The sequence below is a fragment of the Nilaparvata lugens genome, chromosome 2 (assembly GCF_014356525.2).
Source record: "Nilaparvata lugens isolate BPH chromosome 2, ASM1435652v1, whole genome shotgun sequence".
NCBI classification, from domain to species: Eukaryota; Metazoa; Arthropoda; class Insecta; order Hemiptera; family Delphacidae; genus Nilaparvata; species Nilaparvata lugens.
This window is the reverse complement of record NC_052505.1, coordinates 64,205,647-64,222,873: the sequence shown is the minus strand read 5'-3', so window position 1 is coordinate 64,222,873 and position 17,227 is coordinate 64,205,647. Positions and strand designations below refer to the sequence as shown.

General features: G+C 36.8%; 1 protein-coding gene across 2 annotated transcripts in view; it reads left to right on the top strand.

Moving 5' to 3' along the window:
• The window catches only part of LOC111056506 (protein SET), a 68,926-nt gene that overhangs the window by 18,886 nt on the left and 32,813 nt on the right, over positions 1-17,227 (top strand). For both annotated transcript variants that reach the window (XM_039422449.1, XM_039422448.1), the window contains exons 3-5: positions 9,832-10,047; positions 11,410-11,714; positions 14,434-14,619. In XM_039422449.1, the coding sequence (XP_039278383.1) occupies positions 9,832-10,047; positions 11,410-11,485 (292 nt within the window). In that variant the 3' untranslated portion in view covers positions 11,486-11,714; positions 14,434-14,619. The remainder of the gene's footprint in view (positions 1-9,831; positions 10,048-11,409; positions 11,715-14,433; positions 14,620-17,227) is intronic.

The window sequence follows — 17,227 nt, the reverse complement described above, 5'->3', positions numbered from 1 at the left end:
ATCTTCCCTCTATCGGTGATAAATAAAGAAATTAGGCCACAGCTTGGCATGTAAATTATTGAGTCTAATCATTTGAATTATTAATTGATGTCCTGGAAGTTCTCTGTAGAATAGTAGACTAATTGCAGCGAATTTTGTGGAATAATGGGCGGGGCTTAAGAGTCAACCTCGACTTTATCCATTGGCAATTAATATTTCTCGTTGACAGTTATCAAATTAGCAGTGATCATGCTATTTCTGCTTTTGCTTGATGCAATTGAAAATAGAATTCCAAATCAAGTTTATTTGGAATTGGTTGACTCTGGTATCCATGGATCTCTTGCTTATTCTAGAATTTCTGGCATAGCCTATTGCTTAAGCTGGTTTACACCGAAGTTATTGACAAAATGTTGATAACTTAATCCTTATTGATTGTATTAGATTGAACGGAACTTGACAAACACATATGTTCATCAAATGTTTTGTCACGATGTATATCGTAACTAGTGAGGGGAATTGAGTTTAGGGCTTGTTCTAAAGACGCTTGGTTATCTCTTGATGAAATCGCGGAGTCCAACGAGCAGCCCAGCCGCTGGGCTACCGCTCAGCAGTGCTGCGCATCCTTACTCCCCTCCCTCTCGACCACGGAGGGAGGCTCGTGAAGGGCTAGTAGGAAGGCAGTCTAGTGCGGGTGTCCAGTGCGAGCGGTCGACAGAGAGAGTAAAGGAAGCAGCACGCAGCTAGCAACATAGTACATCTCATACCCTGAGTGTACTCCAACTCCTTCGACTACTAGGAGTTGTGTCTGAGGTTAACGGGGGTTAATCGAAGACACTGGAAGCTTCGAGATTCAGCACTCACTTGGGCGAGTGTTGTTCGACCATTTCGACGACTTTGGGCAGTAACCTGCCTGTTTCGACCAGTAGTGACACGTCAGGTTTTGGCTAAAACCTGACTGGACCCTGGTATATCATCACGGGAACCAGGAAGGGTAAGAGGACCTCGAGTAAGGCTTGGGAAGGCCTTCCTCGACTCCGCGACACAATCCTGACCCCAGGAAAACACCCGGTGCCCGAGGTTAGGGACCCGGTGACCAGAGGAGAAGTCCGGTGCGCGGGCTCCTATAGCTTGTGGATTCGTCTTCGGATAGCAGGAGGACCTCGAGAAAGGCTTGGGAAGGCCTTCCTCGACTCCGCGACATGATCCTGACCCCAGGAAAACACCCGGTGCCCGAGGTTAGGGACCCGGTGACCAGAGGAGAAGTCCGGTGTGCGGGCTCCTATAGTTCGCAGATTCATCTTCAGATAGCAGGAGGACCTCGAGAAAGGCTTGGGAAGGCCTTCCTCGACTCCGCGACACGATCCTGACCCCAGGAAAACACCCGGTGCGCGGGCTCCTATAGCTTGCGGATTCATCTTCGGATAGCAGGAGTACCTCGAGTAAGGCTTGGGAAGGCCTTCCTCGACTCCGCGACACGATCCTGACCCCAGGAAAACACCTGGTGCCCGAGGTTAAGGACCCGGTAACCGACTACAGCAATCAGTTCCAAGGCTCTCAAACCCTGCTATTTCGGATCCTAATAGCAGGAGGACATCTAGTGGCAATCGGGAACGTTACTCCCGTAACAGAGACCCCCTTCACGGCAGACACCAGATCGTTCCTATTCCTCTCATTCCACGCCCAACCCTGTTAGGCAGTGCGAAAGCACGGCCCCCCTTACCTAAAAGAGGGAAGCATTTCTCCAAGGTGCTCAAGACCCTGTTTCAACCCCCGACTCGAACAAGGGTGGTTGGCGGACGCCCCACCAAGTCTCCCATCCCCTGCTGTGGCCCACCCCAGTCGCCGACTGAGTCTAGCCGGCCCAGAGCGACACTGGCAATTCTGGTAGAAGAAGGTTGGGCAAAAATCTACTCAGAGTTTACATTTTGTTAATAACTTTGGTGTAAACGCAGCTTTACTCTTCGTTTCACTTATTCGAAAGTGTAAAAGCAGCCAATCTACTGATTCTTTCTTCCATGGAAGTCCATTTATATATAAGAGTCCATTCATAATAATTAGCCCAACATTTGATGTGTCTGATTTCTCATGTCCTAAGCTTCACTACCATAAATATTAAAGTGGGAATTTTTAAGTGGACATTTTAATGTTAATTTGAATAATTCTGAATAGAGTTTATTCAATCACTTTGATTAATGACTACCATTATATGATTTCTTTCTTTAATCTTAGCTTGAAACCAGAAGCATAGGGATGGGACGTTCCCCCCAAGACAAAAGAGTTTTGAACAATCTAACTCAAGAACTAAGGAGAGAGATTCAATGTATTAAGGATGAATCAATTAATAGTTACTTGAGAAACTTGACAGCAGAATGCAGTACGGACTACTCACTCTGGAAGGCAGCTAAAAAAATAAAACGAACTATTCAACAATCTCCTCCTCTCAGAAAGCAGGACAGACAATGGGCAAAGAGTAGTGATGAAAAGGCACAGACATTTGCGGATCATCTTGTAAACGTTTTCCAGCCAATCAACTCAGGTGAAGAGGAAACTTTGGAAGTGGATGAGAATATCTTACAGCCGAATCAAGAAATAATGCTTGTCACAGTAGAAGAAGTGAAAAGAGAAATAGGAAATCTGAACAACAAAAAAAACCTTGATTTTACATGATAACCGGCTCAGTCCTCAAACACCTACCAAGGAAAGCAATAGTGAAATTAACAAACATTTTGAATGATTCTTTCAGACTAAAATTCGTACCAGGAATATGGAAAGTAGCAGAGGTTATAATGCTACTGAAGCCAGGTAAAGAGCCACATGAAGTATAATCATATAGGCCAATATCATTGTTACCGGTCCTATCCAAGTTGTTTGAAAGGATTTTACTTAGTAGGCTAAAACCAATAATTGAAAGACAGCACATAATTCCAAATCACCAATTTGGCTTCAGAGTGAAACACTCAACAATAGATCAAGTACATCGGATTATAAATGTAATAGAGAAGTTCTTAGAAGAGAAATAAGTTTGTTCAGCAGCTTTCCTTGATATAGGGCAAGCTTTTGATAAAGTATGGCATGAAGGTCTTATTTTCAAGCTCAAAAAAATGCTACCAAAGCAATATACAGATATATTACAATCCTATCTGACAGATACTTTAGGGTCAGGCATGAAAGTTCATATTCTGATTTGAAGGAAATTAAAGCAGGAGTTTCCAAGGCAGTGTTCTGGGACCAGTTCTTCACCTACTCTATACCAGCGATATTCCCAGCCTTGATGAGAATACTACAGCAAAATTTGCAGACGACACAGCCATATTATCACTAGACAGTAATATTTATATTGCAACAGAGAAACTACAGAGTACCATCAACAAAATTCAAGATTGGACTAGAAAGTGGAAAATGAAATTGACCAATTTTACCAATAAGAAGGACTGTCCATACCAATAACTATCAACAACCAATTTGTAGCATATGCTAATGATGCCAAGTATCTAGGTATGACCTTGGACGCAAAGCTTCGCTGGAAGGCCCATGTCAAGAAGAAGAGAGAAGAGCTTGGGCTCCTGGTCTGTCAGGAACAGCGATCTTCATAGAGACCTGCACGTCGATCTGGTGTCCACCGAGATCCAGAGGCATGCGGAGAGGCACGAGGAGCGACTGCACCAACATGACAACGTCGAGGCGATCCAGCTGCTAGACAATGGAGGGTTGGTGCGGAGGCTCAAAATGAGGAAACCGTTTGAACTAGTGTAGTGCTGTTTAAGTAGTGTCCAGTGAAAGAGCAGAGCAGTGATTGAGTGAATCTAGCTTCTATAGTGCAGTCAATAAGTGTACATATAAATTTAACAATAGCAGTAAGAGTTTCTAATGAGAAATTCACTGTTAAATTTTTCAAGTAGTAATTTAGGATAGAAAAATTAGCTCATTTAGACTAGATGGCTAGAGTATTGAAGAATAGAAAAAAAAATCAATCTCAATTTAACAATCAATGAAGCTACTAGACCAGGTGAATCTACTCATTGTGAGGGGACGTGTATTGACAATATTGCTACATCAATTAGTTTTGAAAGAATTATCTCAGCAGAGGTTGAGCCGATGATTGTCTCGGATCATTTTGCTTTAGTGCTTAGCTGCCAACTTGATGTGACTGATCTTACAGCTTCAAAATATTCAAGAGGTAATAATAAGTCTAGAAGAATTATCAGACCACTAAATTACTCTAATATTGTTAAATTTCAATCAATAATTGCAAGAATTATCTAATTGGTTAGATGTTTATGCAATCAATAGTATTAAGGATAAATTTTCCCACTTTTTCAATAAATTGCTTTGTATTGCTGATGCAGCTCTTCCCATCAGATGTGTTGAAAGTGGCAGATGTCCTCCAGTAAAATTATTTTGGTACACTGAAGAGATTAAAAATATTAAGGAACAATGTTTACTTATGTACGACCTCTATAAGATTTCCGGTTCTGCCACTCATAAAAGCATATATAATCAGTTGAAAAGATCTTTTAAAAAAATGGCAAAAAGACTAAACTCGATTACAATAACAATCGTATTTTGCGTGCTGAAACAAGCAAGGGAATTGTGGTCAATAGTCAGAGAGAATTTGAATAGGAATGAAGTAGCTAAAGGTGATAAAATATCTAGTCATACACCAGATGGTTTCAATGATTTTTTCATTGACAGTATGGATGAAAAATTGCGTTCAATAGCAGATCCTGTCCATGACGTTTTTCATTATCTTGAGAATTACAAAAATTCAATGCCAAACTCTTCAAAACCCTCTTTCTCTTTTCATCTTACTAGTGTTGAGCAGGTTCATAGTGTAATACTATCCTTAAAGAATAGTGTTTGTCTTGATGTGTATTGCTTGAATTCTTACTTGTTGAAACTGGCTTCTCCCCATATTTGTGAAGTACTGAGCTCTCTGTTTAATGATTGTATTCTTGATGGCGTTTTTCCTAATTGCTTAAAAATTGTCAAAGTGATTCCTCTTTTCAAGAAAGGTTCTGCAAGTGAGTATAATAATTTTAGACTGATTTCTATCATTCCAGTTATTTCTAAAATCTTTGAGGTAATTTTGTATTGTCAGATTGTTGAGTTTTTGAAAATAACAAACTGTTCTCCGATAGTCAATTTGGGTTCAGACCTAATAGAAGCACAAATACAGCTATATCTGAATTCATGGAAAACTGTATCTATTCTGTTAATGAGAAGTGTAATCTACTAGGCAGCTTCTATGACATAAGCCGAGCTTTTGATACAATATCTCATCCCATCTTATTACAAAAGCTCAAATTCTATGGTTTTGATGACATGTCAACTAATTTAATTGCCTCTTACTTGAGTGATAGATACCAAAACTGTTTTTTATGATGGCTGTTTTGCTAATTATTTAAAAGTGTTATCAGGTGTTCCACAGGGTTCCACACTAGGTCCTATCCTCTTTATTATATTTGTTAATGATCTTCCTGCAGCAATTAGTTGTAAAAATGTAAAACCATTTATGTTTGCTGATGATTTAGCTGTTCAAATAAAAAATAATAGTATTTCTGGTAGCTTACATACGGTTAATGAAATAATTGAAGATTGGACAACTTCTAATTCATTGTGTCTTAATAAGGACAAAACTCAACTTTTGGAATTTGGATTTAGATTACAACCTGACAATGCAAAGTTTCTCGGTAATACATTTCAAAGCAATTTAAAATGGGGCTTACACATCAAAATATTATGTGGCAAACTGTCGAAGGAAATTTTTATGTTAAATAGTTGAAGTTCATTGTTGATAAGAGTGTTTTAATTTCAGTGTATTTTGCTTGTATTCACTCTCATTTGTATTATGGTGTTGTTGCCTGGGGTAATGATACGAATGTAAAGAAACTATTTGTGTTACAGAAACGAGCAGTAAGGGTCATTGCTAATGTGAATAGTCGTTTTCACTGTATAGATTTATTTAAAAAATTCAAGATTTTGACAGTACCAGCTATTTACATTCTTGAATGTATTATGTATGTAAAAATTAATTTAGCAAGTATTTCTGTAAATAGCAACGTTCACAACCATTACACTAGAAATTCTGAATCTCTTAGAGTGAACCAGTGCAATTATCCAAATACATTGAACTGCTCTAAGGAGTTTGGTATAAGAGCTTATAATAAGCTTCCTGCATATTTAAAAGAGCTAGAAGTGGGTAATTTTAAAAGAGCCATAAAAAAGATGTTAATAGAAATATGTCCATATAGAAAAGAGGAGTTTCTAATTTGAGGGTATTTTGTTTGCTGTATGTATGCTTGTGTTTGTATTTTTATTTCTTTGAATGTAAATACTTTTTATTCACTATGTTTAATCTATGACGATGCTATGCATTTGTATAAATGTTTTCTGCAATAAAGAAATCTTGAATCTTGTGCCTCTAATAAATCCTGAATAAAAATTATTTGGCTCTTGAGACCTATGTGAAAAATAACTCGAGGACAGAATCTATCCTGATTATTGCTCTATTGTATGGATCTATATTATTGCTGGGAGCTGCTGCATGTAGAAGTATGTTCACCAACAAGTTGATGTCGGTAATAGATAAGAGCTAAAATGTCTGCGAGTCCGCGGGTGAGAATAGAATTATTAATATTTCCAATCCAGCCCACAAACACATCCACTGTATTAGCATGACCTATTCCACCCTCTAGGTTTCCTAATAATTGCGAAGTATTGCTACGACGCGGACTAGCTACAGTCGGATATGGGTCGGGGTCAGTAGCCGTACTGACAGGTGGAGTTACCGGACCTACACTTCTCCCTCTATCCTGATTCTTTACCCTCTGCTTCTTTCGCGAGATTTTTACTTTCAGGGGAAGAGTGTTTGCCCGTGCCGTTGCTGGCCGATTCGGCTCTCGGCCTTTGAAATACAGGGTGGGTGTTGAGGGAGATTAAGATAACCCTATACAAGGAGACGGATCTGACTATCAGATCCCTACCAATAATTCTATTTATAAAGGTAGTACGCAATCTGAACCAACTGCGAATTGACGGCGAGCAAGCTGTACCTGCAAGCCCGGGATGTGGTTTTTCTATGGGGTTTGAGGTGAGAGCTATGGGGTAAAGGTATGACGGAACTATGGAGTTATTAGTGGTATTCAAGGTATAGTTAAATAGGGCACGGTATAGGGTGTAAGCTATAGAGAATAGGGTGCAGGGTATGAGGTATACGGTATAGGGTATAGGGAACAGAGAATCAATAATAAGATTATTATTCTCTACAGCAAATAAATATCTGCTCAATAATCCGCAATCTGAGAATTGCGCCCTAGCTCTCAGCAAGCTGGACCTGCTAGCTAAATACAGTATATCAATTTCAATTACATGGTAATTAAAGCTTAGAGGATAAGGTTTTAGGTGTAGGATTTCTGAATCGCGAGCCTGCAGCTGCGAAAGGATTTTCAGCAATTCTGAAACTGCTAAACAGGATTTCCGCGCTAATCTGGTGACTGCGCGCCGGTTATTAAGGGCCAATCTGTGACTGCCCTTAAGGGTATGGGAATCGCTCTCAATCGTCCGAAACGCTTTTAAATCAATAGTCAGTATGTCGACTATTATGAGAGGATAGAAAAGATTTTTCACAGACACAGTCTGTAGAATAATATCGGGAAGACAACAGTCTGTCGTTGTCAGGGTAGGAAAGGATTTTTCCAGGATCTTCCACAAGGAAAATATCGAGTCAGAGACTCCTAATTCAGGAAAAGATTTCAATAGACTTTTCCAAGTAATTGCCAGTCTAAGGACTACCACAAGATCGATCTCCAATTTGCAACTGAGATCACGGGAAAATTCGTGAATTTTCCACAGGGAAAACCAGCAAATAATATTTGCTATTAAAGAAGACGGGTTTCTAAGAATTTTAGAAAGGATTCGCGGGTCTGAAAACCCGCGACTAGGACGATCTCGAATCTGGGACTGAGATCAGGAAGGATTTTAACACAGGAAGAATTAAGAGAAAGAAGAGAAAGGATGCCGCAGTCTAGAAACTTCGGCGAGGAAGTCCTCAAGCTGTACCTGAGAGCTAGAAGGATTTTAGAATAGGGAAAGTGAAGAGAGAGAAAGAGAATGGACGTCGCAGTCTACCAACTTCGACAAGGACGAACTCAAGCTGTACCTGAGTTCTCTAGGAAATGATTGGAATTTTCCTACTAGGAATTACAGCAAGTCAGAAACTGCTAAGAAAAGTTAAAACACTGGGCCACTCTATAGTATGAAAACCAAGCAAGGAAAACTTACTATAAATGATAATAATTTCTCTGCAGGGACAAAAATTAATCGAGAAAACTATTCTCAAAAGGAACAGGGATTTTCCCCCAAGAATAAAAATCAATTGAGTAAAACTATTCTCAAAAAGGACAGGGATTTCCCTACAAGAATAAAAATTCAATGGAGAAAGATTACTTTTCAAACTGAAGGCCACCTTACTACAGAGAAGGAAAAATATACGGACCACCAGTCCTGACATACAGTTACCTGAATCGACGTGGATACTGATTCGGAGAATAGCGAACCGATTCCCACTTCCCGTATTATAATTAAAAACGTCGTGAAGCGACAGAGTCGAGACTTATAAATTAAGTACTCAAAAATAACCCGCTATAAGAGCCTAGCTAAATTCCCCACTCAACTATTTGTAGCACAAACTTGAGATCCCTTACAGGTTTCAAAACCAAGGATAACTCGTTCACCCCCAGTGATACGAATTTAGGAAAAATAACCAACAAGAAAGAAAATCCCCCAGGAAGTTCTATCTTCAAATACAGTCGGCAATTCGACATACAATATTCCATTCACTAAAATACAGAATAGAATATTAACCCCCTAGTACACCACTATTAGGAGCGCCGCTCGGAACGCAGCCGTACACAAACCCGTTCACCGAACAACTGCTTTCTCCCAGGTCTTCTTGAAGCTGCACCGGGTCGCTGAAAATTAGGAGGCCGGGGGAAAAGAGCTTCCTGACCAATGAGAGTCTGAAAAGACGATCACGCCACTGGTCATGTGACAGGGTTTGACTCAGCTGCTACTGATGTTAAGGGTGCAGCAAATGATGACAATGATAGTAATTGCTACACTAATTCAGGCCGGTAAACAATATTTCTATTCCAGAAATTTCATGAAGAACGATACCAACCCGACTCGGTAGCCGCTTATCGTTCTGATGATACGGCTGCTGCTGCTTCATAGGGATTGGCGACGATGGTGATAATGTGCATGTACACAACTGCAAATCTAACAAAATATATCCGGCAGTCGACCCTATTCTAATTCTAAAATAGAATAAATTCGCTAATTCCACACTAGACGACGGCTCTCTATCCGTCACAAAAATTCACTTTGTGACAACTGATATCCATTCCAATAATTAATCCAGTCTATTTATGACTTATTCTAACGATCATACTTGATCGGCACTTAACAGAGTACAACGTGTCAAACATGGTAACTGAAGGCTTCAGAAATGAATTCAGAAGGTGATTTACTGAATTTTGAATAATATTATGTGATGCAATAAACTACAGCAGTACAGGATTGTAGACTTGTTTGCAATTTGAAAATTTTTAAATATCAAAATAACGTAGGAAATATTATATTTTGCAAGTTATTATCCAGTGTGGTTGAGCTTCTAATATGATGAATTCCATAACACACAAATGATTTTATCATTTATTAAAATAACAAATTTGGCAAAAGTAAACATTTAGTTTCTGGAATGAACTCAAATGTATAAGTACTTTATATAAAAGTTGACTTTGACAAAAGAGGAAAGAGAAATGTGATTTGTTTTCATCCTCTGATAATTTGCAGGTACTTACGATGCAATAATCGGCAGTGCCGTGCATTAGCGTGGATGCGGGTCGCTGACAGGTCGCCAATAATACCAAGCCGCAACAGTCCACTCCACAACTGCCAACCAGATCCCGCAGGTGGGCAGAACAAGAAATTCATGTCTACCGTAAAGAAGCGGGCGAGAGAAGAAAGAGATGTTTCCATCCCTACCATTTTCGCCGATGAAGCAATCAGGTCAATTAAAAACTAATATGTTTTTATAAGTATAAGTGCTGGTTAATATTTTGAATTACTAGTTTCAATTTTAAGAATTACTAGTTTTAATTTTTCAAATTGGAGGCGTTCAGTCCCCAAACAGCCAGACCACTGTAATGTCCTGTTGCATATCATATATGATGGTAGACCAAGAATTAAACATTCATCTTGGAGTTGAATGCTATTTTAATGATGAAGTGTCAAGATTGTATTGAGAACAAGAGAAAATTACAGAAATTTTCAATCTTGAATTTCAATTCAAACTTTTTTGCAAAACTATTGTGAAGTCTACTGAAACTAAATCTATTAATAACTTTTTTTTAATTCTTGAATTTTTTAATTCTTGAATTTTTAAATTCTTGAATTTAATTGTGAATTTCATTCCCATTTTTAAAAGAGTTACATGGAGCGCGGTATTGTATGTTTCTATAGGTAGTTTTTTTATTTTACATTTTATCATTGCAGGAAAGCTATTTTCTTTTAATTTGGAATGTAAGAATAATATAATCGAAACATGATTGTTCGAACCCTATATCAATGTTCCCCTTTGTTGTCTGGCATTGTGTGGTGGAGGGGGCAATTGAAGGGTGATGCGCATAGCATAATTGCGCCAGTTGCCGACTGCCAGCCAATCGAACAGCTCACTTCTCGTAATGTCGAATTTTGCAAAGTGATCTATTGATTTATTGTGATTTATTACAAGTGTCGTCTCGTCTCGTATTGTGATCTGGACCCGGGATCCTGGAAGCAAGGAGGATTTGGACATGAAGGTAGGCCTTTGTTATTGTGCACCTAGCCATTTAAATTGTTCAACTTGCTACCCGATGCCAGACAACCCCAAAATGTTCTCGATGTAATTGATACAGTCCACAAACCAGAGAGCTGTTTGAGCCAGTCTCTGTCGAATAAACAATGATGAAACTAAGACTATTGGAACGATACCGTGATATATAATGGTCAATCTTTAGTTGCAAATGATCTGGAGATGTCCAGCCACCGGTTGGGTGTCTGTATTGGTAGTAAGGCAGTGAAAAAGTGTTTTTTATTCAGAAAAATTGAAAGCTCTTCCACTAACTGCCTTGAGGGTAGACTAAGGGGGGGACAGGACTGCCTTGTAGGGGGTAGGGGGCCCCACTTCTCGGTGTATGGAATACTTGTCAGAAAAATCTGTGTGCTTCATCTCTCTCTCATTGAAATTTCCATGTGGTTAAAATCTAAGTTAAGCTTTGTTGAAATACGATTCGAAATGAATCCATAATATTTGAAACTGGTTTTATTTGGAGGTTTGTCAAATCTTATAATTGTGAGTATTAAGTATTTCTCCTTCAATTACTTTCCCAGACATAAAGATGCAGCTGTACGGCTATCAAGATCTACTGTTCTTCGAACAATGAGCAGATCGAGGAGGGCCCCTTGAGGAAGATTGCTTTGCAACCTTCGTCAAACGAGAGATGGGCAGAGTAACTTTGTGGCGGAAGTGGGAGGCGGGACAATCGGTTTTGCCACCAGGAGATTGGTTAATGCCATTCATTGTTCACCTGGGTCAGGCAAACCACATGCTCCTTGATAGAACTTTCAAAGTCGTTTCTGGAAGCCCAGGAGGCCTAGTACAGCTGTTCACTGTACGCCTAATGTACATGGATGTTGTAAGCAAAATTTGAACATTTTTAAGACTTATTTACTCTCAAGACTCGCTAATTAAAAATTAATACAAAAAATTTTTAAATTGTAGTTTTTAATGGAAAGTTTTTGACCATTACAAAAAAATTTAAAATGGAAAAGTTTCTATAGAGAATAGGCAATAGGGCAATTATGAAGAATTTATCTAAAATGATAGAATATAACGTTTTCATTATAAATATTGTAATATTACATTTTTTCTCAATCAATATCGAATTTTCAATTCAATATTTAAAATATTAATAAAACTTGATAGCAAATATTGGTGTAATCGATATATGGACTAAACTTTTCACAGGGAATTTATCATATATACTATTGTTGAACTTTCCACTGAATCACTGTAACAAAGTTATATTTCTTAATAAACATATAATTCTAAACAATATAAAGGTTAATTAAATTTATAATAACTTTAAAAATTAAGTTTTATTGAGTATAATAAATGAAATTTGTAGAGTTGTTTTCTTTATTAGTGAGGTTGGCATTGATGACGTTTTTAAGGTGTGTCTTTGAAGAAAGCAAGTCATTTTTGCTCTCAGGAAAAATGGCTGCTGGCTGAAATAGAATCGTTTTTGTCCTGTTGAAAATTTTCTGTTTATGTGAAATTTAAAATGTTTTTATTTGAGATCTGAATAATTTTATCATTTTCTAAATGTGTGTTGAATGTATTGTGTAATTTTGAAGTCTGTAGCCAAACAAATGAATACAATATGAAGAGATAAGTATTTTAGCTTGTACGATTCTATGTTTAAGTGTCAAATGGTTTTGTTCAGTAAATTTTTGTTGTAAATTGCCCTAGTATTATGAAAATTATAATTTAATTTTGCTCTGAACTGGATTTCTTATTCATAAGAATTAGATCCATTCATGATATATCAAGATATAAGCTTATTAGGAACCGATGACTTTCCTTAAGTGATAGGTGAATGCTATCCAACCTATTAGGATAAATTGGTAGCACGTCAATATTGTTACAGATTTTCACTCTATAAAATCTGCTTCTGGCGGGTTCTAGAAATATAGAATGAGCTGACAACACTTGCTGTTACAGTTGTACTTCATTTTACTCGAATCTAAATAGATGAAACTATTGGCTTATAAAATAACAGATAATTAACTCTACTACAGGCAATTATTCACTCAACTCACATATATTCAAATTTAACCGATATAAAGATTAATTACTCATAAACACAGTATCTAATATTTAAAGCTCATTAACACAGCATGCAACAATATCACTGCCTTTATCTTATACCAAGACTCTGTATCACAGTTCGTGTATCACGTATCTTTACCACCGCTCTGTATCACTTGCTCACGTATCTGTATCACCATCCTGTATCTTGTATCTTGATACAACTGTCACGACAATAATAATTATTATCACTATACTACACTAGATGAATATTACGATACTGTCACTATACAATTATCACTATAACTGTCACTATACAATTATCACTATAACTGTCACTATACAATTATCACTATAACTGTCACTATACAATTATCACTATAACTGTCACTATACAATTATCACTATAACTGTCACTATACAATTATCACTATAACTATCACTGTAGAATTATCACAATTACCACTAAGAGCTGCCAGGCTTTGGGTACGGCTGACACTCTGTTCCTTTACCACTGAACGTCTTGTTTATCATTCACTTGTTTATCACTGGCTGACTGACCTTGACTGAAGACCCTAGAGATGTAAACAAAAAAGGTGACTCAGTCCTATAGACAATAGGGACCTGTCAATCACCCTGCTGCCCCATTCCGGCATTTCCGGATCTGCAGGACCTGGCTCTCATCACTCTGTCTCCCTCTATTTGTTTCCATCTCTGTTCCTCCTTCATACCACTCACAAACATGTGTGAATTCCATAACAATATTAATGAATAAGTACACTTGCTTGATTTGCAGCTCATTCGCGATTTTTTGAGTCGCAGATGTGTTTCGAACATTGATGTTCATCTTTGATGTCTTAGCAAGGAGAGCCGAGGATGAACATCAATGTTCGAAACGTGTCCGCGACTCAAAAAATCGTTAATGAGCTGCAAAGCAAGCAGAAGTGCATTATTCATTAATATTTAGTACTGCAGTTCCAAGAAGAATGTATAATCTCAACAATCACGTTTTCATTATCCTCTAATATTTACATGGAAGATTATTGAATATTCAAGAGAGAATGTAGAGGAGCGGATACTAAATATTTCTGAATCTTTGAATTTGAAAATGAGAGATAACTTGAACTTAAAAATATTGGAGGGTCTATATTGGAAATTACCTTTTACCTATATTGCCAGTTTGTGAATGTAAACTTTTGTAAAACTTGAGAGTATGATAAGAATATTTCAATATTGAGAAGGTTTTCCAAGCATACTTTCTTTTTGAACTATGATAAACTGTGGTTCTTCAAAAAATGTAAAAAAGTCTTTGAAATATAAACTATATAGTTTTGAATATCCTTGGATATTTGTAGTGTCTCAATCATGGGTTATCGGTTGAAACCAGTAGCGCACTAGTAAAAATTACAAGATTTTTAATACTGTACACGTTAAAGTTTTGTAAACAAAGAAATTTCCGACAGGAAACAGGGTTTTCTCTTCCATCAGATTGTATTAATGAGCATAAAGCTATAGATAATAAATAATATTCATTATTTTTCCAGGCATTTACAATTGCCCACTTTTTGATGACCTCACGAACTGCCCAACTGTGCAATTCTTCGCAACAACACCTAGTTGGGTGGGAAGTGGACATCATCACCACAGATTTTGAGGTGGGCCTTATGAATGTGGCAATGTCTCATGAATGCGGTACTCTCGTTTCTGAAATGGAGTCTGGAAAAGTTCCTGTGAGTATAAGCGCTTTTATTTATGAATTATTGTGGAAATTATTTTTCTATTTTTGATCAATGCTGAGAAATATTCAAGTAATGAATTACAAAATTAAAAATCTTTTCAATAACTTAACGGTATATTACAACTAGCGGGTAACCTGCTTAACTCTGCAATGATCTAAATGAATTCTTGAACATACGAAATTGATATCAATGATTGGGCAAAGTTTCAATTTCGTATGTTCAACAATTATTTAGAAAAAAAATAATAAGTGAAAAAAGCAGAATGGCTGCTGTGTGAGTAACTGAAGACTTTCGGACAATTTGAATATGATATGTAGAAATGTTTGTTACCCAGGAACAATGCCCTAGAGAATTGGTAGGGAGTTCATAAACACTCTGTATGATGATGGGAGCTTTCTAAACATACATGAATAATAAATACAATACTCTCCTTTATTATAAATATAAATAAAAAGTGATAGCTTGCTTGTAAGAAACTTACTTATTTGAAAGGTCAATAAAAACAAAAGTACTTCTGATATTATTTAATATTTTTTTATATTAGAATACAATATCTCAATTTTTTTCCCATGCAGTCTTGAAAATGAGATCAGGCGACCCCAATTCGCATACACTGATGAAGTCAATTTTTGAAATTTCATTACAGTATATCAATCGGTATGTTGGCAATGGCAATGTTGTTCTTGAAGTGTGCTATGGTCCATGGTCGATCGACATAAACAGAGATTCCAAATAACTCCATAAAAAAACTGCATTGACGAATCGCATGCGGAAATGAGCCTTATCACTAAAAAAAATGACCGCGTCTTCAGGCAGGTTGTCAATCAGCATATCACATGCATTTTGACAGGCAAAAAAATCAGCCAATTTATAGGGATGAAGTTGAAGGTCTTCATGGAAAATTCGTCGAACAGTGGAATCAGAAATCACCATACCAGCTGCGTGTTTGTGAGCCGAATCCCTGGGAGAATGCACAACTGACTGCCTCACTCTTTTGATATTTTCTGGAGTTCTGATGGTTCATTGAAGTCTATTTATTGGTTCAGTGACACTTCCACACTCCTGAAATGAGTTAACCCACGACAGAATCGAAGGGGAGGAATTTCAAATCGAGCAGAGAAGGTGATCGACCATTAGAAAAGAAGCTCTCAACTGCAAAAGCCCGCTACTCTCTAGACCGGAGCATGATGGCTAATTGTAAGCAAGATATGGAACGGCGGGAGGAGCCTCCACCAAAATATGTAAGCACGATGTGCCTAAACCCAATATGTAAGGGGGAAAAGAACTATGAATACAAGAAATGAAAAGAATAACTAGAACTTTAATGAGTCTTCAACATATTTACATTTGAACAAACAAGATTAATTTGATTATAAAACAATATTTTATATGAATTAATGGGGAAACACTCGCTTGCTGCTAATGAGGATTCAATGTTTGTGGTTATGAAAAATTTAAGAACAATGATTCAGTAGTCACCTACCTTTGTGTGATCTGTGCCACTGAATGAAATAATAGTGGACTGTAAGAAATGCTTTTGTAAATAAAAATTGTTAAGATGTATGAATTGTATATTTATTGTACTACTGCACAAATCCAACATGCCAAAAAATGAATGATAATTTATAATAAAACTGGTAGCTGGGAAAGACGCCAAATAAAAAAATAAGGTTTAAGTAAAACAATTCAATAGATTTATTATATACTCTGAGAAACGTGACATATTGTCTTAAATTTAGGAAATGCCACACAGGGCAGTTGACTGACGAGAAATAAAAATGACATAGTAAAAAATTGAAACAGTAAAAATTGAGATTGTCAATTGATAAATGCTGACTTGATAACAGGAAAATTTAATTTAGGTACAAGACCAAATTCCTAGTGAAATTGATTGATACATTACAAACCATGATGCATGTACTGAAATACTGAAAATGTATAACTGAAAAACTTATATATTATATATAGCAAACATACATTTATGAATAAAGTGCCTACAGTAATAAATTCTGGGACTTGAATGTTATAATTTTAGCATTGAGATCGTTCGTCATTCAAATTAAAAAACAATTTGTGACTAATGAATAAGTATAAACCTACTATATGTAATGCTCCGTAATGAGCTAGTGCATAAATTCAAAGAGAAAATAAACCTTCAAATGACAATAAGTAATAGAGAAAAGTCAGGTCAATGAGTAATCGCAAAAAATACAAAAGGTAAATGTAGTTTGACAATAAAGAACAATTAAATATAAATACTAAATGTTGAGTAATAAACAAACGCTTTCAGGACATATTAAAACCTTTGTAGTTCTGGATAGGTTTTATTAGATACACTAAATAATCATGAGTTGAACGTCAATTGAAAAGCATATATTCAATGTAATTAATAATTTTAAAGACAATATAAAATAGGTAGTACAGTGAAATGAAACAGACACTGTATTCAAGAACGTAATTGACAATGGCTTAGACTAACTTTAAATGATAGATCAATAAGTCTGATATGATCAGATATATCATGATAAGATAAAAGTAAAACATAGGTCATAAGTCATAAAATGTGATCAAATTAAATACACAAACAAAAGTTAATTGG